Source organism: Zea mays, chromosome 1, assembly GCF_902167145.1.
Source record: "Zea mays cultivar B73 chromosome 1, Zm-B73-REFERENCE-NAM-5.0, whole genome shotgun sequence".
NCBI classification, from domain to species: Eukaryota; Viridiplantae; Streptophyta; class Magnoliopsida; order Poales; family Poaceae; genus Zea; species Zea mays.
Window position 1 is genome coordinate 129,014,999 of NC_050096.1, and position 25,919 is coordinate 129,040,917.

General features: G+C 44.9%; 1 protein-coding gene across 1 annotated transcript; it reads right to left on the reverse strand.

Annotated features, from left to right (window-relative positions):
• Positions 1–10,568: 10,568 nt before the first annotated feature.
• Positions 10,569–25,160, reverse strand: LOC103644907 (DNA-(apurinic or apyrimidinic site) endonuclease, chloroplastic). The gene is made up of 6 exons (XM_008668054.1): positions 25,095–25,160; positions 12,281–12,418; positions 12,152–12,199; positions 11,538–11,618; positions 11,026–11,106; positions 10,569–10,586 (listed from the first exon to the last, which is right to left on the reverse strand). The coding sequence occupies exons 1-6, from the start codon at positions 25,158–25,160 to the stop codon at positions 10,569–10,571; spliced, it is 432 nt and encodes a 143-aa protein (XP_008666276.1).
• Positions 25,161–25,919: the final 759 nt, after the last annotated feature.

A 25,919-nucleotide genomic window follows, 5' to 3' on the forward strand; every position in this document is an offset into this window, starting at 1 on the left:
CCTCTGGCGGCCATTGGACCTTCCTCAAGCTAGCCGTTAGATCCTAGGCGTTCACCTGAGATATGATGGCCCAGATCTAATCAGACCAAACCTAATCCCGACCACCACTTGAGATCCGACCGCTCGGATTTCCCCCTCACTCGCGCCCCTGCCACTGGCCTAGCCTGCCAGCCCCATTAACCCTAATCACCACCCGCCCTCACCTAATGGTTAGCCGTGTGCGTGCGCCGCGCCCACGCGCTCGCCCGCTGGATCTATTATCGGTCGTTGATCTGAGATCTGATGGCCGACAGAGCCCGATACCCCATCGCGTGCAGTTTTGTTAAAGAGACCCCTGGTTTCCTGAATATCACCCCATTGTCCCTCAGTTTCGTGCGCAGGCCCCTGTATTCTTGCAGAAAGAACCCTAGACTTTTATTTAATCATATATTTAGACCTAATTTAGGGTTTTAAATTCCAAAACTTGTTTATTTCATATCTTCTGTATATGAACTCCAAATTGAGTGATTCAAATTGCAAAATGTTCATGGGATTATTCTCTATCTACGCATCCTAATTTTATGCCTAGACCATATGTTAGTTTAGGAAATGATTTATTTATTTATAAGAAAAAATAAAAAAGGATAACCCCAATGGTAATTAGATGTTTAACTTTGTGAGATTAATAACATGTAATGTTTGAATCTATCCCTGGTATAATTTTTGTGTCTCATTAAAATAAGTGGAATTAAATTATGTAATCTACGGAAATAGATAATACTTAAGGAATCAAAAACTTCTAAGTGTAGCAGTCCACCCTAGAACCGAGGTTTTACCTTTTGTGTTTATACTGTTCTTTCGAGCTTGTGTCCACTTGTTTGTATATGTTTGGTGTATTGTTCATTTGTCTTTATCCAAATGTATTGAATGCATCATCGCTTTATTTAGACAACGAACAGCCCGTGGTTCATGAGTGTGTTGCCGAAGATCTTCCTGAGCAACAACCTGGTGAAGGCAAGTGTCCTGTGACCTAATATGTCCTACTTACTTTATAATTCATCGTCCTACATTACTTTATTGAAACCTAAGGATTTACTAGTCTGTATTTACCTTATCCTTGTTTACCTTTTGGGTTATTATGGTTAGCTTTATGCTATTGCTTTACCTTAATCAACGAACATGATGTGAACATTTATGATACGATGATGTTATCCTGATGATGATCTTGTGATACTTTAGGGGACTCAGGCTGTTTCCTGAGTACCTCTCTGTAAGGACCTGTTTGTTGAGTGACCACCCGGGATAACAGTGCAACCATGAGGGTGGAATGGGACACCCTTAGCTGAATAATTAGATGGGTGTAGTTGGCTTTGCCAGAGGGCCGTCAATGGGGGCCAGGGCATAGTGCTCACTCTGCTAAGGGTGGGTGTCGAGGTTCATCCGATTTGGTTTTGTTAGTCACCAACCTTAGGGTGGGGTACTGTGTTTGTACGACTGGCATAACCTAACTAGCAGCTATGCACCAGGGGAATCTTTGTAAAGGCGACTCCTCTTGTGGTCACACAAGTCCTGTCCAGTCAACGATGAAGTCGGCCAGGACCTGTGATTTGATCGTTGTTCTGGGTTCGAAGGTGATGTGGTACCCGAATAACTCAGCTGCCCATTTTGCAATTCTTGCAGATGCCTCCGGGTTCCTGAACAACTCTCCTAGACCCCTGTCCGAAGTGACCCGTACTTTGAATGCCTCAAAGTAGTGTCGAAGCTTGCGTGAAGCCATGACAACTGCGTATGATATTTTCTCGAGTTCAGTCATGTTGCGCTTAGAAGCCGTGAGGACTTCGGAGACATAGTATACTGGGCACTGCTGATTTTTCCCTCACTGTTCCGCTCTTGGACTAGTGTTGCGCTGACTGCACATGGTGAGGCCACGATGTAGAGAAGCAGCGGTAGCGAAGGGTCGGGACTTGTGAGGGTGGCCAGGTCGGTCAAGTGTTGTTTGAGCGACTTGAAAGCCGTCGCTTGCTCTGCTCCCCAAGCAAAGTCTTTTGCACCACGCAATGTCTTGAGGAAGGGTAGACTCCGCTCTGTGGATTTGGAGATGAATCTGTTCAGGGAGGCCAATCTGCCTGTCAGTCGCTGGACGTCCCTGGTGGACTGCGGGGGGCGCCATGTTTAAGATTGCCTGTATTTTTGTGGGGTTGGCTTCGATCCCTCGGTGCGATACCAGGTAACCAAGTATTTTCCCCTGGCGAACTCCGAAGACACACTTCTCAGGGTTTAGCCGGAGTTGTGTGTCGTGCATGTTGGCAAATGTTTCTGCGAGATCGGCCAGGTGATCCACTTTGTTTCTGCCGGTGACGACGATGTCGTCCACGTAGGTGAAAACATTGTGGTCGACATGGCTTTAGAGGACCCTCTTGGTGAGGCAAGAGAAGGTGGATCCAGCATTCTTGAGTCCCTCCGGCATTCTTACGAAGCAGTATGTGCTGAAGGGTTTGATGAAGCTTGTGCTTGCCTTGTCCTGCTCTTTCATGTAAATCTGGTGGTACCCGGAGAAGCAATCAAGGAGTGACATGACTTCGCAGCCTGCTGCGCTATCGACTATTTTGTCGATCTGTGGCAAGGGGAAGTTATCCTTGGGACAAGCCTTATTGAGGCTTGTGAAGTCTATGCACATGCGCCACTTGCCCCTCTTCTTTTGCACCATGACCACATTGGCGAGCCATGTGGGATAGGCGATTGGCTCGATGAATTTGGCTAGGCGATTGGCTCGATGAATTTGGCTTCTAGCAGGCGGTGCACCTTGGCCTTGGCTGCTTCAGTTTTCTCATCGAACATTTTTTGTAGTCGCTGCTTTTTTGGGCGCACCGAAGAATCGATGCCCAGGTTGTGCTCGATGATGGAGCGGCAGATCCTGACCAGGTCGAGGGCCAACCAAGCGAAGACGTCCTTGTTGCGGGAGAGATAGGAAATGAGCTTTTCCTCGTCTTGCAAGGTCAGGTCTTTACTTATTATGACCGTTTGCCAGGGAGTTGCCGGGTCGAGGGGTACCGCCTTCGTTCCGTCGTTGCTTTGGAGCTGTGCTTTGACTTTTTCATCTGCAATAGGGCGACTGCTTTCAAAGTCTTCGCGCTTTGCCTTGAGGCAGTGTACGTTCCGCTGCCCTAGAATGAAGTCCTTCTCAATGTTGCGCGATGTTTGCTAGTTGTCGTAGACAATGATCACGCCTTGCGGGCCTGTGATTTTCATGCAAAGGTACAGTCCGTGAATGGCCTCCTCAAACTTGTTGATTGAGCCCCGACCCAATATGGCATTGTATGGATAGATCATGTCGACGATGTCGAAGGTGACCTGCTCACTTCGCGCATTGGGTGTTGTACCAAATGACAGGGGGAGCTCGATCTTGCCGATGGGGAAGGTGCCCTTGCCGCCGAAGCCATAAAGGAGATTGTCTGCAAGTTTTAGTAGGATGTGGCTTATTCCCATGCGATTGAAGGCGTGTAGGAAGATAATGTCGGCTTGACTCCCGTTGTCGACCAGCACCTTGTGTAAATCCTAGCCTGCTACACTGCAATTGATCACCAAGGTGTCTGCGTGAGGAGCGCTGCGTAGGTCGACGTCTCTGGCATCGAAGGTGAGCGGTACATGGGACCACTTTGTCTACACTACTGGGCCAGTGAGGGACACATGGTTCACGCTCCGGTAGAGGTCCTTTTCTGTCGCTTTGTGTCGAAGTTTATGCTCGATCCTCCAGTGATCATATGGATAACTCCCTAATATGGTGGTTCGGTGAAGTCCTTCTGTTTGGGTGCTTGTGGGTGGTGGTGGTGTGGTGGATTTTGGTGATGTGGAGGCGGTGGTGGTAGGACCTGGACCTCTTGGTGCTGGTAAGCGTGGTTGGGTGGATGCTGGATTTGCTCTTTGTGGTAGGGTTGCTGTTGATGGTATGTGTGCGCTACTACCCTCTGGTTGTCGGTCGGTTGTGCTCTGGACATTCTGTCTCTGGTGGCCTTGGTCTCCGAACAATCCCTTGTTGGGTGAGCGAAGTCTTTGCCGTGAAACAAACAATAGAATCTACGCGGCTATTGTGTCCGTCCGCGGCCTCTTCCCCTTGTGTCGTAGTCGCGGCCCTGGGGGTGGTATTCCTGACGACGGGTGGCTTCTCCGGCTGGCTGCTGGTTGGCAATGTTGTGCACCTGATGATGATTGCGGTTGTCTCGGCCAGAGTCTGGCTGTGCTGGCCAGGTCCAGGTTCTACTGGGCTGTGGAGGGTCCTTGGGCTTCCGCTGAGACTCGACCTTGCATTGATGGAGCTCTTTGGACCTGGTGTACTTCTCAAATAATTGGTATAACTCTTGTAGATTCTTGGGTGGGTCCCTGATGCAATTACTGTATAGGACACCAGCCCAAAGACCGCTAATGGCGTAATGGATTGCGATGTGGTCGTCAACTGATGGCAGTTGCAATTTGAGCGTCAGAAATTTCCTGTAGTACTCGCAAAGGGTTTCCTTCTCTTGCTGCTTGCAGAGAGATAACTCGGCCAAGGCATCTGTGTCAGGTCAGTACCCTTGGAAGTTGAGCAGGAGCTTGTCGCAAAGCCCTTTCTAGGAATCAATGGACAGTGGCGGTAACCTGGTGTACCAAGTCAAGGTTGGGCCTTCAAGTGCGATGATGAAGGATTTGGCCATTGTGGCGTCGTCCCCTTCGGACGATGCGACGGCTACCTGGTAGCTCATGATGTACTGAGCCGGGTCGATACTGCCGTTGTATTTGGGGTAGGCGCCGGCCCTGAAGTTGGCGGGCCATGGTGATGCCTAGAGTTGTGGAGCTAGGGGGCTTCGCTCGTCGAGATAGTTGATCCCCTAGAAAGCTGTGACTGGTGGGATGAAAGGGTTGCACTATGGTATGCATGGGTCTCTAGCCTGGACGTACTGCTGGAGAGGTGCTGGCGGTGCGGGCGGGCCGCGTTGTAGGTTGTACTGGCCTTCGCCTTGCATGAGCGCGATCTCTTGTTCGAGCTCCCGGGCTCTCTGCTCCTCGTCTTGTGTCATATGGCACACCTTGGCTTGCATGGTGACTCATTGACGCTTGGCTTCGAGGATTTCTTTCTGCTTCTAGAGGTGGTGGTTTTTGATGCGCAGAGCTCGTAGCTTTAGCTGGTCTTCGGCTGAGATGCCGATGACTTCTCCATCCTCTACGGTGTCTTCGCCCTCTGGTGGAGCGGAGCATGGCGGTGGTGCCTAGGGCGCGTCTTCGGAACTGCAAGTGTGTGCGGTGCCGTCGGGGGTGGGGTGGTCTTCGCGCTGCCTTTTGCTGTTGATAGCGTCGTCTTTGAAGGCTTCTTGGGGGGTGGCGTCCGCGAGGACCTTGCCTTTTTTGTCTGCCAGAAGTGCTGCCTTCGCCGCGTCGTCGATGGATGGGGCAGCCTTTGAATTAGCTTGCATGGGGGCCATCACGGTTGTATTTCGTAGCACGAACGGTGGGCGCCAAATGTTGGGAACATTTTCGTCCGGGCATGTTAATCCAACGGGGAAACAGAAAGTGTGTACGTAAGGTTTAATATGGAATGCCAAAAGCTTTTCTCATTACTATTGTGGGCACTGTACATGGGTATTTATAGGCACACGAGTGGCCGCCTGTCCCTTGTCAAAAACGTTTATGCACTCGAGTACCCGGTTTATCCCCAGAATATTCCCACGAGGGGAGCTTACAGGCAGTCATTACGATAAGGCTATTACAGACACGACCTGTAACGTGCTTATCCTCGCGGTGCCCATTACCATGGGTCGTATCCCACATGGGCCTTCCGGGGCGGTGACGACGTGAGAGACCCGTAGACTTCGACAAAGCCTTCGTCTTGCAACCCATCCGCGAAGGGGACCGTGCAGGTCTCTGTCCGATCGGCGCTTTCGGCTTGTTCGGGCGCGTTCTATGGATGTGACCATCTGTGCGATGGGAAGGCAAAGTCATAGAGCGAAGGGTAGCGTGTTCGCCTTCGCCCCAACAAGGGGGTCTTACTAGCATTTGGAGAGATAGCAGAGGTCAACGACGACGCACATAGGGGCGGGGATAGCGGTAACCCATTGGTCCACCGACCAGACTCCACGGCAAAACGACGATGCTGATGATTTTGTGGTATGGTGGCTCTCTCTCAGGTCGGCAATGGCGGTGCTCGTACTTGTTGGTCATCCTTGTTTTGATGGGAGAGAAGTAGTACATGTGCCTCATATAAATACTCAAGGGTGGAGCCTGAGTCAAGGAACGACAGCCGTATCCTAACAACCCCGCCCTGGATCGTAACAAACCAAGCCGACATCTTCATGGCGGCAACAATAAAGAAGATAAACAGCGTAAAGGGGCCCCACCAGCCATCGACTGTTTCTGACAATGCTCGGCAACTAGTCTAGTGAGGCCCACACGTTAGTTGGAGAAACGAGGAGAGCAAACGCATGAATCGACCATCCCAGCGTGCATGGCACAGGATCAGTTCCCCCCTGCGGCCCACATGTCATTGAGGGCAGCAGATGTCATCGCTGACGTCAGGATGACACAGGGTGATTTTTTATTACTTTTTCTTCGACAACCGGATTGAACAATAAATAAAAAAGAGCATGAGAGAAGGATCGTGGGTTGGCTTCCTAGGACTTAGGCCGAGCGACATGGTTGGAGTAGGCTAAACGTGAGGCACATGCAGGTGAGTTATCTCTTTTGTTTTTTTTTGTTTCCTTTTATTTTCCTTTCTTATTTCAAATCCAAATCAAACCAAGTTTAAATCCTAAATTTCAAATTTATGCACAAGCAAAACTCCAGCATGGGGTGCAAGTATAATTTTATCTATTTGTACCCTACTTATTTAAGTAAATGCTCACATTTATGAAAAATAGGTGAATGATTCACACCAATAATTAAAGAACCCTTCATATCATTCATTCAATTTATTTAAGACCATCTATTTCAATCACATAAAATGATGTTTATTATTTACTTAGAAAAACAATATCTATATAACCTTTTATTTGATTTAGATTCTTTAGAGAATATTTCTTAAATGTATATTCAAGTTTGAAGTACATACAAAAATAAATGCTTATTACCTAGTTTCTTTAGGAGAAGTGAATATATAACTTCTACTTTTAATTATTTTAGTTCCAACATTTTTAAATTTCAAGTTCAAACATGTTGAAACTTTCTGTTTTGAATTTCCAATTCCCATTCTCAAATATAAACTTAAAGTGAATATATGTTCTACTGTTTATAATATTATTTATTCTTTTCCCCATTATTTATTTATGAAAAGGTCTTAAATGACTTCATTAAAAATTCTTTCCTCTATTTCTATTTTATGTTTTCATTTAAAATTTTGAGGTCAAGTTTAAATTCTGACTCCTTATTTCACTATAGGAAACTGGTTAAAGAACGTGGGTGACAAACCGTCGAACTTAATGTAATAAGTCGTCGAACTTACCGTAAGAACGTGGGTTTACCGACGAATATAGCCGACGGCGATTTTTGGACGAACTTAGAGAAGTAACTTCGACGGCCCCATCGAACTTAACATTAAGAACGTGGGTACCGTCGAACTTAACATTAAGAACGTGGGTACCGTCGAACTTAACATTAAGAACGTGTGTTTTTAAGTTCGACGGGGGCCGTCGAATTTTTTCCCATAAGTTCGACGGCACCCACGTTCTTACGGTTAAGTTCGACGGGGCTACGTGGTCGTCGAACTTATGTGTCCTGCGTGGGTCTGCGAGGACTGCACAATAAGTTCAACGGTACCCACATTCTTAACATTAAGAACGTGGGTACCCACGTTCTTAACCCTTTTCTAGAAAAAATAAAAAATACAGAAATGAAAAATTAGACACACATAATATCACATGCAACATAGAATATCACATACAATATAGATTTCAAACACATTGATATATGTTCATATCACAAATTCACACAATTCCAAATATATAAGTTCACAAATTCACATAAGTCCAAATACATAAGTTAAAATATAGCAATGACCTCTTGAATTTTTCTAGCAATAGTAACTACCAAACTGGAGCAGCTATTAGTGATTCTCCAGTCTATTTAGATGTTCTTGCAATGGGTAAAAAAAGAGAACACAATGCTATCAGTGATCACCAGATTTCTTTTGACATCGATTGTGTTCATGACAACCTGTTATATTACACTGCTTGCGGCATGATATGGGACCTTAAAAAACAATGCACAACATGAAACTTAGAACAAACGATGCCAAGTGTCATTCATGATGTTGAACCAACAATGATTTTATCATACGCCACAAAAACCAATGTGTTAAAATATAGCAATGACCTCTTGAGAAAAGGACATATGTGATGCAATTTAATGTACATCTAGGAATAGCCACAACTATCATCTTATGCGGTGTGTGTGTCAGATGAAAAAAATATGAAAGAATGTTTTTTTGTCAATTACATAGTAGTTATGGCACTATATATGTACTAGGTGAGTACCCGTGCATTGCAACGGGAACATATAATGCCATAATAACTTATATACAAAATGTGTCTTATATTGTTATAAGAAAATGTTTCATAATCCATTTATGATCCTAGCCATACATAAATTTTGTTATTTTAATTTAGTTGTTTCACTACTACATTGCAGCCATCGGTATCATGCAGACTTTGATATATGTCATGATTTGCATGGTCTCATCATTGGAGAGCACATGCCACACCTGCCGGTAGAAGTTCCGTCATACATCGTTAGTCATCAGGCACGCACCACCATACACGCTTGCTTAAACAAAAAGGCCAGTGTGTGTTTGCGAAGAGAATTAAAGGCAGGTCGACACAAAAGCTACCCCAACGACGATGGCGAGTGGTCATTGTTGTTGGTCCTCCTCTGCTCACCTTCGACGCCGAGATGACGCCACAATCCTTGATATTGTAGTCATCGAACGCGCGCGACATGGTGAGTACCAATGACTCTTGGCTGGGCTGCCAAATGAAGTGTACCTCGTGCTCATCACCGAGGTAGTACACCTAGTCGTTGCACCACCGGATGTGCTACTCCTCTACATACATCTTGTTCGAGGACACTCACACAACAACAACAACAATGGCCATCATCCCAGCGCACAAGAATTCATGGCCGATCAGTAGCGGCTTACGTGGCAGGTTGGGCTTTAGGTGGATGATGAGCTAGACGGCGTGATGGCGCCGTCGTCGGTTGCGGTGCCCAGAACAACCCGAGAGTCGTCGGCATTGGCGACGACCATGAGGTCCCCCTGTTTGACGATGGACAGCACGATGCAGCCGCTCTGGACCGCGTCCAAGCGGCGGCTACGTCGGAGCTTGCCGTACACAGCGGCGCATGGGCCACGTAGGACTGCTTCCAGAGGTCAAACTAGCAGTCGCCAAGCTTCTTCTCGTCGTCGATGAGCACGCCAATGTGAGCGCCTCGTGCTAGTGGTGTTTGTTCGGGATTTCCAAGTAAGAAACATGGATTCAACTTTGGCATTGGTTTATGAAAATGACTTATAAGTCAGATCCATGGAAAAATATTATGGAGAATAAATGTCACACATGCAAAAAAAGGAATTTAACTTGAAAACATTATTCAAACAAAAGAAATTGCATGCAAGACTCTTCTTTAAATACTACTCCCTCAATCCAAAAATATAATTTAATAATCTCGGTGATACTTATCTACTACTACACATTGTGCAAGGGTAGCAGGTGGCCTTTAGAAGAGATGTAGTATATGTTTTTACTATAATAGATATAGACATAAACACACATGTGGTGTAGTGGTAGCTACGAGAATATTTGCTTGAGGGGTTGCGGGTTCGAATCCTCTTGGGGCCTGTTTTTTTAATTTAATTTTAGCTAGGCGTGGGATGTACGTGGGAATGGGAATGGGCTTTGTGGGGAGGGAAGGATGAGAAAGGAAATAGGGAATGGTTACCGAACATAAGAATGGACTGTGCGAGGATTGGGGAATCGGAAAGGCAGAACATGGAATGGTGAGAATGGACTGTGCGGGGAGGGGGGAATCGGAAAGGCAGAACAAGGAATGGGAATGGCAGAACACGGAATGACAGCCTACCCCTTACTGCCTTAATAAGTAGTAGAGATTTATGTTTCTCCAATGGTAAGTTAGCTAGGCGTGGGATGTACGTGTGAATGGGAATGGGCTTTGTGGGGAGGGAATGATGAGAAAGGAAATAGGGAATGGTTACCGAACATAAGAATGGACTGTGCGGGGATTGGGGAATCGGAAAGGCAGAACATGGAATGGTGAGAATGGACTATGCGGGGAGGGGGGAATCGGAAAGGCAGAACAGGGAATGGGAATGGCAGAACACGGAATGACAGCCTACCCCTTACTGCCTTAATAAGTAGTAGAGATTTATGTTTCTCCAATGGTAAGAACTAAGAACAAATGATGAAATGAAATGATGAAACATCGTCGAAAAATAATCCTCCCATAAGTGACAGTGTTACAGTGCCAATATTCAGCTAATGTATATGCACCAAACTGGGTCTTCGCTCTGGTGACAACCAAAGAAAAATAGCAGCAAGCAATGACTCCATTTGCAATCACAAATTCGTCATGTACTAAATACAAGCATTGAGGTCATAAAGGTCATTGGTCACATATTCACCTTCAAGCTTCCACAAAGCTGGCTTGATAAAATCGATAATCTTAGAGTGCAAAGCAGCAGTGCTAGTGCTAGCAGTAGTTTTGTCCGTGCACCAAGAAAAATTCCCATGAAAAAGGAAGAATTTCTATCCGACTCATGTAATAACTTATTTTCTAAGAATAAAAGAGTATAGATGGACGAATCAAAATTGTGTGGAGAAAACAGAACCTTGTATTTTCAGGCACTTCAGACAGTATTTCGCTTCGAAGTTCTGCAACTCTGAAAATTCCACCGTGCTGAATACTCAATCAATTCTTCAACACTTCTGCTAGGACTCGAGAGAAGGAAACCCCTGATTGCCAACGCAAACTTCGGCAACCATCATGTTTATTATGAGCATTTAGAGCACCTACCAGCACAAACCCTTTGGACAAAAAATTGGTCCCAAATGATTCTCTTTCCACGTTTGTGAAGCCTGCACTTCTACGATTTCCCTGGAAAACAGGTATTAAAAATGGGTTAAAGACCATGTAGAAAAGATAGGTGAAGCAGCTAAAGCAAAACTAGTAATGTTTATCACATATTCCAATCTGATGGAGGGCACCGAGCATATACATATAGATATGAGCAACAGGAGTACAGGTTGCTAAAATAACGGCACCATGACAATGCAATGTAAGGTTTATCGGTTTCTCGCAACTTTGGGAAACAATTTTCTCCACTCTTCAAGCTTTCTAATAAAACTGGATCAGAAATCTTAGATCTAACATGGGTCCAAAACTACGGCTAAACTTCTGTCATTCTACTCTATTACTGGGATCAAGGTGTTTGTAGCATAAAACAAACAGCCAAATAAGGATACAATTAAGTGAGAGACTAAAAATTTATGATACAGCATAAAAAATTCAAACAGATGGTTACTCACAGCAGGGTCATGTATATCAATCTCCTGATGCGCACAATTAAGATTACCAGTTAGTATGACAGGCTTCGATTTCTCTAATTCCTGCACAATCATAAGAGACGTGTATGGTCATCTCAGAACTTAGCAGCATGAGATACAATGTGTCATGCTTTGATCACTACTGAAGTCCGTAAATGGAGGTGAAATTGTATTTGAAAAAATCATGCATATTTCAGCAGCATGGTATTTTTTGCACAGTACAACAACCGCGAAGAATGCAAAAGCCAGGTTTAGAACTTTATATGGTCATTACTGTCATAGCCAGGAAAACACAAGATTTCTTTTAAAAAAACTCAACCTGCAGGGGGAAGACAGCCCCCGAACATTGCATTAAGAACAGCTCACACAGGTCTAACTTGAAAATTTGCTCCCATAGAGAGTTGAACTCAGAAGAAGTGCTACTCAAGCCACCTAACCAACTCAAATAGAGACTTAAAATAGCCTAGAAAAAAGAAGAATAAATGCAGCACAGAATAACATAAACAAAATGCACATTAAATTAGTTCGGTACTTCTATTTAAGTAAAAATATCTTTACACATTGATAGAAGATAAGTAGCAGAATAAAAGACATACTTTCATGTAGTTACCAAGGGATGGATCCCACTCTGTGACCCTGTAAGTCTGCAGAGAAATACATGCTCATGGACTTCAGATTTTAACCTCAGATGGTTCATACTAGTAAGAAAAATACTGATTATTTACCAATCTTTTTAGACCATCACCAGAGTTTGGTACATAAGCAGTTAACAGGTAGAAGTTATCAAACTCTACAGTCACAACCCTCCCTTCAGTATCATGGTCTGGTATACCAAGCCCATACTTGATCGATAGTGGTTTGACCTACATGCAACACATGATGAATAAAAAGAAAAATATAAAACACAGAAACCTTGCAATGCTAGAATATATCATTCATGAAGAAGTTATGCCAAAGGCTATCATGTAATATTGGAGAATAAAGGTTAACAATGATCAGGCCACAAGCCCAGGACACATGATCACAAAAACAATGAATATATTTGTGTAGTATTGGACTAAATATCAAAAGAAATGGACAATCAATTAATCAGGTTCCAATATAACCCAAGGGAAGAGGAAACTAACAGTGATTAATCAGATATTTTAAATGTTTCTTTACTTTTTCATTAAAGTAGATCTCACAGTGAAGCTTGCTTTAGATTTCAGAATGGAAAACACTGAAATCTCAAAATTGAAGAGACAGGTGTGATTGTTCCTAGGTAAGAGAGCTTGAGCAAGCTCTCTTACCTAGGAACAATCACACCTGTCTCTTCAATTTTGAGATTTCATTGTTTTCTGAATCCGTAATGATTGGGAACTACTTCTGAAACAAGGTCTAATCGTCCTACTACCACTAATGGAGCAGTGCAATTTACTCAAGAACGACGGATCAGAAACGCCCAGGACAGTAAGCAGAAGAAAAGCGCGGCCAGCTGAGCTGATACCTGGCCAGCTTTCAGCAGTCAGCACACACCTTCTTCTGTGAGAGCGCGCGGGCACCAACCGCTTGCCCATTTTCACTGAGAGCGCCCGCCCTCCCACATCAGCTGCCACCCGACGGTTGGGCACAGGTCTGGCGGCGGCTCGGCGAGCGCAGCGACGGCGCGACCCAGGCGGGTTGGGGCCAAGCTGGCGAGCCGGGGCAACGGCGAGTCCCGCTCGCGGTGGCGGCGCGGCTCGTGGTGGCGTGGCGGCGGCGCGACCGGTCGAGGTGGCGCGGAGGCGGCGCGGGCTGCCGGTGGTGGCGCGACGGTGGCTCGGCCTGGCGCTAGGTGAGAGAGGAGCGCGTGTGTGTGGGCGGGATGAGACAGGGGGTGAGAGAGAGAGCCGCGCGCGTGGGATTTTTGGATTTAGGTTTTCATGATTAAGTTCGACGGTGTGCACGAGACCGATGAACTTAAGTTAAGAACGTGGGTACTCACGTTCCTAACTCGTTAAGTTCGACGGTTTTTTCCAGGACCCACGAACTTAACTTAAGAACGTGGGTACCCACGTTCTTAACATAACCCATGAACTTAACTCTAGTAAGAACGTGGGTACCCACGTTCTTAATTTTACCCACGAACATTTATCAGTTTCTTGTAGTGTTTAAATAAAATGTGCCACCCAAAATCCATAAGTATGAGATGCCCACTTTTTAATATGACTATTTTAATATCTTAAGTTGATTACGAACAAGGAATGTCAAATGTGTTAACAATTCTTAGGAACACTATCATTTTTATTTCTTTATTTTATTATTTTATGATATATATTTTTTTCTTCAACCAAATTTAGGTCTTACAGATTCTTACACCGCTGCCCACGATGCTGCTGATACTATCACCTAGGCAGAATTTGCTAATCAGTTCAGAAACTATCATATTTCTGCTGGACTGATGAAGATAAAGAAGAAAGAGTTTATGTCACTGAAGCAAGGGAGCATGTCAGTTAGCGAGTACCGCGACAAATTCATTCAGCTCTCAAGATATGCACCAGATGAAGTGCTTGAGGATGAGAGGAAGCAGGAACACTTCATCGAAGGACTTAATGGACCTCTGCATTATGCACTAGTGGCTCATTCCTTTCCTTCATTCCAGAGGCTACTTGACAAGGCCCTAGCTATTGAACACAAGTGTGTTCAGTTGGGGGATATGAAGAGGAAGGCGACCACCAAGGGTCAGGGGAGCAGCAATATTCATCCTCGCTATGTTCCACCCCAGGGTACACCGGCTCGCACTGGAGGAGGTCAGCGCCCAGCTCAGTACACATCACAGGGGACTCCACCGACTCGTCAGGCTGCCCTCACTGGCACTACTAGAAATATGCTTATTTAAGACATACATCTTAAGACAAATATAAGTGTATTTTATAGAAGCATCTTTTATCATATGGTGCTGAGTAAGGTAAGACGGTTTGTTGGGCATCCGTCTTTAATGAAGAAGGTTTTTGAGAAAGATATATGGTTGGAAATGTCTTATATCTAATTAATACAATTTAATTTTGAAAACCGTCTCAAATAAATATACCTTTTGAGGCATTAAGTTTACAAAAAGTGTCTTCAATTTTGGTTACTATATTAGACACTTCTGTATATGAAACCATCTCAAATAAAGATATTATTAGAGTCATCTAGACTATACAAATTGTCTTAGATGTTAGGGAGTATACTAGAAACTTGTAAACATAAAACCGTCTCGTATGATATTTCTAATAAGACATATTGTGAAAAAACGTAGTCAATAGTAAATTCTGATTAGATTGAACTAAACATTTTTTGGAATTTAAAATGAACTAGTTAGATGATTGTATGTTCGTACGGTTTCTATATATCATATAGGTAAAAAATCTTGCTTAAATAAGAAACTACTTCAAATACAATTATACGTTTGAAATATGATTATTTTTTATTTTCTCATTAACATTTTATTCATAGTTATAATATCGTCTCTTTGTATGGCATAAGCAACCTGATAAGCAGTGGGTAATGCTATGGATATTTCTCTTTATATCGGTATTGCACATATATATAATACGTTTTATTAATATATTATAAGCAGCCTTGTAGCATAGTGGTTACGGACTAAGGGTGTTGTTTGTGACATCCTGAGTTCGATCCCCCAACTCCTCCAATTTACACTCAATTTTTTTGCATGCCTGGTGGGCGGACTGGGCTTCGGCGCGGTCGACCTGGTGGGCGGACTGGGCCCACGGCGCAGAACACGGCCTGGCGCGGACACGCGCACGGAGAGCCTGGTGGGCGCGCGGCACAGAACGCGGACACGTGCACGGACGGACTTGGACGAGGACTTGGGGCGGCTCAGGCCCACTTGGCGTGTCCCAGATTTATGGATAAACTCAAAACAGCCCTATAAATACATATATGACTTACCTTTGATATGAGTCCATCCTAACTTTTCGTGGAAGTTCGAGTTCTCTCTAGTTCTGTGAAGGAATTTCTTCTCATCCATTCATCTTTCAGTGTAACTTAGGTGCGATTAAAATATTTCATGTAGCCCTACTAGTTTATTAAATATATGATATTGTTTACATTAAATATTTGTTTTAATTCCTTCAAATTAGATCGTATTAATTTTGCATGCATAGTAACATTACTATTTTAATTATGACAAATGTTGGTATTATTTAATTAATTGTTTATTTGTTAGTTATTAAAATAACTTTCTAATATATGAAAACCTAACACATTACCTAGTTTGTTTTTTCCTATATAATCTCGTGATGTTTGCATCTAGTTTATGAGGCAATGTAACATGGATCTTTAATTATTTTTTCACATATGGACCGAGAGCAATGGATGTATGGAATTGATCGGTCTGATATCAATTATTTCTGTCATGTGCAAGGGCTCCTAAATGTGGCTGAAAAACATCGATTAGATAATAAGGCAACAGCTATCTTATGCCCTTGTGTGGACTGTAGAAACTTTGATCCAATTATCGACTCACGTGTAATCCTCGAACACTTGATAATGCGTGGTTTTACATCTAGGTACACATGCTGGACAAATCATGGCGAATGTTCTGTTGGGGACTTGTTCTCAAATGCTATGATTCAAGAACAAGGCAACACAAAATATTAAATGTTAATGCCCTTCGTCCTTCGAAACATTATTTCCCTTAGAATATAATGACCTTCAGACGAAGGTCATGAAGGACATACCTTCATCAATGCAGTATATGATAAAATAGGGGAAACATATGGCATATATGAAACAACATAAACAATCATATCATATCATTTATTCTTAAGTATATAATCATGGAAAGGTAAGAACAATATTGTATTACAAAAGTACCTTCGGCTTGATAGAAGGCGAGAAAGTACAAATGTGATGTAAAAGCGAGTACAAGTTCGCGTGAACAGTACGGGGGTACTGTTCACCTATTTATAGGCACAGGATATAGCCTATGAGAAATTACAATCATGCCCTTTACATTTACTATTGGCCTATAGAAAAATCTATGAGGACTAAATAGCCTTTTCCCTTTTAAGTCGGTTCCCTTTTCTGTGATTTAGCCGAAGCTTCCTAGCGCACAGCTTCGGATCGATGACAACCTTCGTCGCAATCATGCTCCTCATTGTGTACGCTTTTATCATGAATCCGAAGATACCTGTCCATAAACCATACTTGGAAAACATTGTTAAGTCATATTTTTTTGAGGACCTTCACACTACAGGAAACGGCTAAATTTTCGTGGGCCAAAAACCCACGAAAATAAGCCTAAACCGACGAAAATATAGTATTTTCGTCGGCAGGCCGACGAAAATAGCCGCCGAAAATAAGTTCGACGAAAATAGGCATCTATTTTCGTCGGTACCGACGAAAATCACCTATTTTCGTCGGTTTGCTCAAGGCCGACGAAAATAGTCAGGCGACCATTTATTTTCGTCGGCCTAGGTGGCCGACGAAAATACTCCAGGATATTTTCGTCGGCCTAGGTGGTGGCCGACGAAAATAGCCTGGGAACATATTTTCGTCGGCCACCACCGAGGCCGACGAAAATTGATGGTCCCCCCCCCCAAAACAGATTTTTCTGCACCTATTAATAATTCACAGCAATATACACAATATCACAATTCACATATACAGATTCACAAGCCTAATACATAATTCACAAAACACATTCACATATACATAAACTCTAGTTTGCTGTGTTTAAAAGTATCCATAAGTCTAGAGTCCATAAGTCTAGACACATTCACAGAGTATCCATAAGTCCAAAAGTCCATTGTCCATTCAAATACACAATTCACAAAACTCTAGTCCATAAGTCTAGAGTCCATAAGTCCATAAGCTACTAACTACTCACTACTCACTCCTCACTGATCACTCCGGCGGGCTGTGGGAGTTTTGGCCACTCCCTCCTCCGCCACCAGGAAGGTGGCCACTCCCTCCAGCACCATGGACGAGGAAGTCTTGGACGTTGACACCACCCTCCGATCCATGAGCATGTGACGCTGAACCCTACAATTCATCAATCATTCAAATAAGGCTGTATACATATACATTGCTGTGTTTGGTCAATATTTGCATAAAACTAAACATGGAACGTCACCTGTGATCCATGGTGAGGAGGAGGTTGTCCATGCATCCACGGGTACTGTTGTGCTGGCCACCCCATAGGTGGTGGCACCCACCCCATCGGTGGCGGTGCCATCCACGCTTGAAATGGCTGAGAGCCCGCCGGTGACTGGGAGACCGGTGGCACCCATCCCGGGACTGGCTGCGATCCTTGGGGTGGAGGCGTCCAAGTGCCTGGAGGTGCCTGCGTCCACCCAACACCGGTCCACTGTGGCTGCGACGCTGGAGCTTGTCCTGGCCACTGTCCCCATCCTTGTGCCTGCGAGCCATTTTTGATAATAAAAAAAGAGTTGCTATGGAATTGAAGTGTTAAGATAGTGTTACCTGGGGAGGGCGAAAAGCGGGCAAGTTCATATCAGGGCCGAGTCGAGTAGTCATTTCCTGCAAATGGATGCAACGTTAGAATCACAACATTATACTTTGAATTCAACGATGACACGTGATGAGATAGACGGATTACCTGAAAATAAGAAGCCATATATTGCGTCAGCTGTCCAACCTGCTCCTGCGCTGCTCGAGCCTGCTCCTGTGCTGCTCGAGCCTGCTCCTGTGCTGCCCGAGTCTCCTCCTCCAGCTGAGCCTCTCGAGCAGACCTGGAGGAGCGAGAACTCCCTCCCGAAGACGATGCCTTCCCTTGACCTATTGTCCTGTTATATTCCACAACGCCGGTGCCAAAGGCAAACCTGCATGATACACATAGTTGAGCCATTAAGTGGACACATTCTTGTTAATGAAATCGTTGAATCAAACACAAACACCTCACCTGCCATGCTTTCTACCCCCACCACTGTGGTACAACGCCGAGGCATCTAAGTCTGAATGCATCCAGTCGAAGTCAGGCCCATGGCGTTGAGTCATTTCCTCCCCATATGCATTCTGCAAAGAAAGTTAGAGTTGGAGTTAAACACAAAACATGCAATTTAATTCGTAAATACAAACTTGTTTACCATTTTCTCCCTTGCCGCCTCACTGCATAGCACATCAGGGTTCGCCGGATCAGGGCCACGGTGACCACGGACGTAAACCTCCATAAAACTTGGAGAAACTCCACTTTCAGCTTCCTGCATGAAAAAGAAGAGTTAAACCATATAATTTTCATAGATGTAACATACAAGTTTGATTTATATACTTACCATGCGGCGTGCGGTACCAAGGTGTCCATCGGCGCCGTACCTGTGCCCCGGTCCTTCAGTGCCACGGTTGGCACGGTGCTTGTTGGACTCTGCAATCCACTCAGGCGACGCCCATCTCTTAGCCAACCACCTCCAGGCTTCCATGTCCTTCGACAGCCAATCCACAACGCTCTCCAGGTACTGCTCCTCTGTGAGGTAGATCTCATTGGCCCCTAATGCTTTGCTCATTTTCTGACCCTTTATCTTCTTGTAGTAGTAGTTGACGGCCGCGATGCGAGCATTGTACATGGCATCCTTGATTATCTTATCAGCGCACTTCCGAAAGTGCCTCTTCACACGTGTCCACTGAGCCTGATCCTCCTCGATGTCATCCGGCAATTGGAACCTCCCCTACATATCAATGGAGAAGTTAAGTTAAAGTAAGATTAGGAGAAGCAATAATTCAATGAATTGCTTATATACGAAAGTAAACTCACCCAGAACTCGTCCCACACAGCCACCTGACAAGTCCTTCGTTTTTTTTTCCGAACTTCCCCCTCCGCTACTGCTTTCCCCTGACTCCCCTGGCTCGACATAGTCCTTTAGACCCCAGTCAGCCCACTGCATAGCCGCGAACCTCTCGCCATTGAGCTCCACCATGCCAGGGTAGTAGAAGCGACAGAGGCTACCCAACACCGCGTTCACCTTGGGACGTCTGCCTGTACCGTCCCAAGTCAAGTCTTCCCATGACCTACAAAAATTAATAAAACAAGTAAACTAGTGCAATCACGTTCACATTAAAAAATTAACACAACAGAAATAAGCCCCACCATTCTCCATGCGGCCGGATGAGCCTCCTCTCGGCAGGTCTCGGACCAAGCGCATTGCTCTTCTTATACCTAAGTATACAAGTAAATTCAATATGATGAAATGATTAGAAACTAATATCAATTAAACTAATATGCATAATAATACCTGAAGGACGTAGAACCATCTGACGCGTCGCCCGCGCTGCCTGCCCCCATTGGGTCAACCTCCTCATCCTGCTCACCCTCCTCATCCTGCTCACCCTCCTCACCCTGCACATGAGCATCCTGCTGAGGAGTCTCCTGCTCACCCTCCTCACCCTGCACTTCGTCTAGACAGTCGAGAAGTTGCTGCTGCCTCTGTCGGCTCTGTGAGGTGCCCTGAAAAAGCCCACTGCCCGAGCTGTCCTCGCTGGCCGCGCTGCCCCCACTCCTCCTCGATCTCCTATGCTTGAACATGTTCAACTGTAGATAAATTAATGTCAAACCACAGTATATGAAACAAATAATATGAAAATTAATAATGTGGAAATTGGAATACATAGATTAATTGATTAACTAAAAGAAACATACTAATCAAAAGTCATCCGCATCCGATGATGCTTCTTCGGCTCGTTGTTTATTCATACGCTCTTGATTTCGTTGGATCCTTACTGATCTTCTAACGACGACAGGTCGTTTGCGCTTTGACCTAGGTTCTTCAATTAAGTCGCTTGAATTGCAACAGAGATTTTCAAGTCCTTCTCCATTGGTCACATGGAATCGGTGAGCTATGTCTTGATTCGACGCCGCTTCTGGTTGAAAAACAACATCATCGTTGTCCCTGCTCGTACTCACGTAGTCAGCACTCTCTGGAGCGACGACTTGTGGGTTGACTTTGATTGCAACCCACCAAGCCCTAAGGCTTGGGTGAGGATATGGCAGGTAGTACACCTGTTTTGCCTGATTTGCAAGGACAACATCGCTCATACTGCTCGGAATCCTAGAGCTATGCTTCACCTCGACATTACCATACTTGTCGACACGAGTCCCACTATGAGCATCAAACCAGTCGCACTCGAAAAACACGACTTTAAGTTCTTTGGGGCCATCGAAAATCAACTCTACAATGTTTTGAAGAACACCGTAATAGTCCACTACTTTGTCATCGTCAACATATGAACTTGCCAACACACCACTATTGGTGGTGGCTGCCAATGGTCGACTCTTCTTCAATTTCGGAAGCGATATCCATTTACATCATAGCGAGTATAGTTTCGGACGGACACAGAGGTATGTGCCATTTGCTACAAGTCCGGGTGCACAGAGTTTTTGGAAACCTATACAAGTAATTAGTATATGCATTATATCTTCCAAGTCCAAAATTCAAAGATTAAGTATGGACAATGAGAGAACAACAATTACTAACATAATTACGAAACCACTGCACGAAGTTTGGTCCACCTTTCAACCCATCACGTCGAAGATTTTCTAATTGGATGGCCGTAGGTTTACTAGTAGATTTCCAACATTCTTCATCAAACATGTTGGACATATTACAAACATGGAGATTACACACTATAGAAATTATGAGATGAGAAAATGGACGTAACTATGAGGAAAACTTACTCGAACGCCTCCTGTGTGCTGTCAATATTGCTATACATATATAGCATTAGCGTGTTCAAATCTGATGCTTCAATGTGACGTACACTCCCTTTTCCAACTGCTTTACCCGGATTCACAAAAATTTGAAGGGTGCTTTGGGGTGATTCATTTTTGACATGAAGTCGCACTGAAGGCGCAAACACATTGTTGGCTCGAGCGAAATACCTGGTTGAGAATTGAGATATCTCCTTAAGGGCAAAAGCCTCCGCAATACACCCTTCGACTCTAGCCTTGTTCCGAACAGACGCCCTGAGCTTTTTCAACGCCCTTTCTATAGGATACATCCACCTGAATTGCACTGGTCCGCCTACCAAAGCTTCCCAAGGCAAATGCACAATTAGATGTTGCATCACATTGAAGAATCCTGGCGGGAAAACCTTTTCAAATTTACAAATAAGAATTGGAATTTCTTTCTCAAATTTCTGCATCAACCTCTTCGATACCGTCTTTGCGCATACTTCCCTATAGAAGTAATTCAACTCTGCAAATATGCTCCAAAGCTCATCCTTAAAATAGCCTCGAAACATCATGGGCATCAGCCTCTCCATAATAATATGGTAGTCATGGCTTTTCAAACCGATCAATTTACCGGTCTTCAGATTGACTGCCCGTTTCAGATTTGCCGCATACCAATCTGGAAATTTCAGATTCTTCAACCACTTAAATATTTCTTTCCTTTCATCCGGCTTGAGGCAGTAATCAGCTCGCGGCCTACTTTCATGCCCTTTATCGCTTACTTTCAACTCGAGCATCGGCCTCTTACAAATTTCAGCCATGTCTTTTCTTGCCTTCATATTATCTTTCGTTTTATCAGTCACATCGAAACATGTGCTTATGATGCTTTCAGCAACGTTACGCTCTTGGTGCATCAAGTCTATGTTGTGCGGCATGATCAAGGCTTTTGCATACGGAAGCTCCCATATTGATGAAATATGGGTTCAGTTATGGTCCTCCCCGTAGCCTTGGAACCTATCATTTTCTCCTTGCTTCAGACAAGCATGCCATGCCATTATCTGCGGTGCAGTTTGCCTCTTTGATGGCTCATTTCTGATTTTGGCTCCACCTCTGAATGCAGTAAGCGAATTCCTGAAATCATGCTTGAATGGAGTCCAACGTCGATGAGCATCAAAGAATGAAACTTTCCCACCATGCTTCAATCTGAATGCATCCGTATCATTCATACATATGGGACAGCACAACCTACCATGGACACACCATCCAGACCAATCTCCATACGCCAGCAAATCATGCACTGACCACAAATAAGCAGCGCGCATGGTAAACTCCTTTTCAGTATGGCTGTCATAAGCCTTCACACCTCTCCACAATTGTTTCAGCTCTTCAATTAAAGGGCGAACAAACATATTCAGCTTTGGCCCTGGATGCTCGGGGCCTGGGATTACTAGTGCAAGGAACATGAACTCTTCTTTATTGACCAACTCAGGAGGAAGATTATATGGCACAATGAAGACAGGCTTGCACTGGTATTGAAAGGTGTGAATCCGTCCGTCGATAGACCAAGCCGTACACTCCTAGGGTCGTTTGCAAATTCGGGATCAAACTCGTCAAATGCCTTCCACGCATCACCGTCCGACGGATGGACCATTATGTCTGGATCAGTGACGAGACGTACACCATTCTTTGACCACGTCATATGCAGAGCTATTTCCTTGTTGAGGAACAACCTTGAAAGCCGAGGAATGATGGGCAACCGACGAAGTTGCTTAGCTGCAACCTTCGTAACTACCAATTCACCCTCATCATTTGTCACCTCGACATATCTAGAAGCTTCACAATGCTTACAACGGTCCAGTTTGTCATCCTCCTCAAAGAATAGCATGCAACTGTTGGGACACACGTCGATCTTCTCATATGTCATCCCAAGACCAGCCAACATCTTCTTTGCGAAGTACATATTCTTTGGCAACTTATGATTCTCCGGGAGAACCTCGCCCATAAGTTGGACGATGTCGTTGTAAGCACTGTTTGAAATGTTGTGCTTCGACTTTATCGCCATTAGTCTTGTGAGAGTCCCAAGAACTGACATCTGAGTGTGCTCGTGCAGTCTCTCTTCTCCCGCGACGAGTAGCCGGAAGAATTCTTGAGCATCGCGTGGAAGCTGCCGCGGCTCCTCAGCGTTCATTTCAACCTCCCTACCAAGATCATGCAACATATCGTCCATCCTATCATGATCGTCATCAAGCTCCACCTCCGCGTCAACGTGTCTAATAGACTCTCCATGCCGGTACCATACAAGGTAGTTCGGCATAAACCCACTTTTGCAAAGGTGTTTCTCCATTTCTTCCTTCTTCTGAGGCCACTTGTTCTCGCAGCGATTGCAAGGACACTTCACTAGACGACCAGTTGCATCTTTGAAAGCGTGCTCAAGAAAAGCCTTTGTTACACCCATCCATTCATTCGAATGTGCCCCATCCTTTCTCCACCCGTCATACATCACCCTCCGATCACCGTCCATTTCAAAGGCTAAACAAAAGTCAAAGAACATCAACGATCGTCCGTGGCTTAATTAGGTGAACTCCCTATTAGGTAAAGGCCCTAAACCCACCCAAGAGTGTAGGCTGATGCTTGTGATTTATGACGTGTAGCCTACGATTGTCGCTAAATTTCGGCAGCATAACCCCGCTGCTCTCCAAGCACACGCCTGAACATGGTGTGTTGGAGAACAACTGGGTTACACAACCGAAATTCCGCGTCAATCGTAAGGCACATGTCACAAATCACAAGCATCGCCTTACACTCTCAGGCTGTCCAAAATACGTGGACAATTCCGGAACGGCGAACCTCACAAGCCAATGTGACGTTCGCCGTTCCCGAACGGGTGACGCATACGGTTCGCTACGGTTAACGATTAAAACTGAACTCTAAACATTAAAAAATATCTCGGAGATTAAACAAAAGACATCACCCTCCGAACGAGTGACTAATAACTATATAGTAAATAATAAATGACACATTAACCGAAATTACGAAAACAATGTATACCTGAGAATAATGTACGAGTCCAGCTAACACGGTGGAGAAGGTCAAGTCGAAAGAACACCTATGTACAAAAATTACTATTGTCAATAAAAAAATCGGCAGCACCTCCACTATAAAGTGATGTTTCTAAAACCTGCAAAAAACAACAACACGATGGTTGCCAACACAGAATACATTACTCGTTATTCTAAACCCTGATTATGCATTATGTCACACGCTAGTGGTCTTATTATACTCCTAGAGTAGTTATTAGAGCTGCAATGCAAGCTAGAGATTAATCTGCAAAAATACATATCTGGGGAACACTAAAGAACTGTCCCCGAGAAGGGAAATAAACTAGTACAGTTGATAAGGGCAGCAAGCTCCTTGTTTTGTCAAGGCCAACCTGTTAATGATGATTGCCATGGTGCTAGGTCTACTGTGTATCATATAGCATTATGTGTGTGTACATCTGTGTATGCGTGCGTGTGTTTGTTGCCTTGTCTGTGAAGGGAGAAAAAAAGGGTCCAACATATACTAGCTAACCCTTGCTTTTCTGGTGCCTATTTCAATGCATTGAACAGCTAGAGTGCGAATTATCCAACTGAACAAGTTATGTTCTCCATGATAATTCACGTAGAACCACCAGTTTTACTGATATCTTGTTTTGAATGGAACAGGGTTATTAGATTCAAATTTTATGGCTCTCTGGTTGCAGTGCTATCCCTAAAGCAGCAGCAAACACTAAAACATGTGAGGATATGTGCATCCTTCCTCCTTACCTGATGATTTTCAACACAGAAAAGCACATACGTGCTTGCAAATGCCTGATAAGCGTGCATTTGCATCGAACATGTCCTTTTGTCTACCTGTTCAAAGTCCCCTGCATCCCACCAAGCAATAATAACAACAGCACGGTGGAAGGGATTGGACATACCTTGATATGGTCTGCGGGTGGGAGCGGGGGCTCCTTCTTCGTAGCCGACAGCGGCACAACTCCGAAGTGCGCGGCGCGACGGCGGTTGCGCGCGGCTGCGAGCGGGTGCGGGCGGGCGCGCGGTGGGCGGGCCGCGGCGCGGCGGCGTTTGCGCGCAGCTGCGGGCAGGCGCACGGCTGCGGGCGGGTGCGGGCGGGCGCGCGGCGCGGCGGCGGTTGCGCGGCGCGGCTGAAGCTGCGGCGGCGGCGCCGGATGCGTGAGAGACGAGAGAGAGAGGGCGCGTGAGAGACGAGAGAGAGAAGGCCGGGATGGAAGATAACGGCCTCTATTTTCGTCGGCCTCATTGAGGCCGACGAAAATAGTTGCCCGTTAAAAGTTTATTTTCGTCGGCCGGGCTGGGGCCGACGAAAAAAATGACGTATGTTCGTCGGCCGATAGGAGACCGACGAAAATACAGACAATTTTCTTCGGTTTAGAGGCCGACGAAAATAACTTTCGTATTTTCGTCGGCAAACCGACGAACATACAGCCTGACCCACGAAATTAGGCCGAATTTTCGTCGGTCACGAGGGCCGACGAAAATAACCTTCTATTTTCGTGGGCCGGCCGACGAAAATATATCGGCCTACGAAAATTTAGGCGTTTCCTGTAGTGTCGGAAGACGAAGGCCCCCAACAGTAGTCCCTTGCAATATTAATTTGTTAGAATGACGAATTCAGATTGCGACATGGATGAAGGCCCTAAGCCAAAGGTTCGA

Excerpts from the sequence above, each read along its gene's own strand:
- LOC103644907 (XM_008668054.1), bottom strand. The coding sequence starts at position 25,160 with ATGTCCAATCCCTTCCACCGTGCTGTTGTTATTATTGCTTGGTGGGAT. Across the intron at positions 12,419-25,094 it reads ATGCAGGGGACTTTGAACAG|GTCAAACCACTATCGATCAA; the intron begins GTAGACAAAAGG and ends TGTTGCATGTAG. Across the intron at positions 11,619-12,151 it reads CCCTTGGTAACTACATGAAA|GAATTAGAGAAATCGAAGCC; the intron begins GTATGTCTTTTA and ends ATGATTGTGCAG.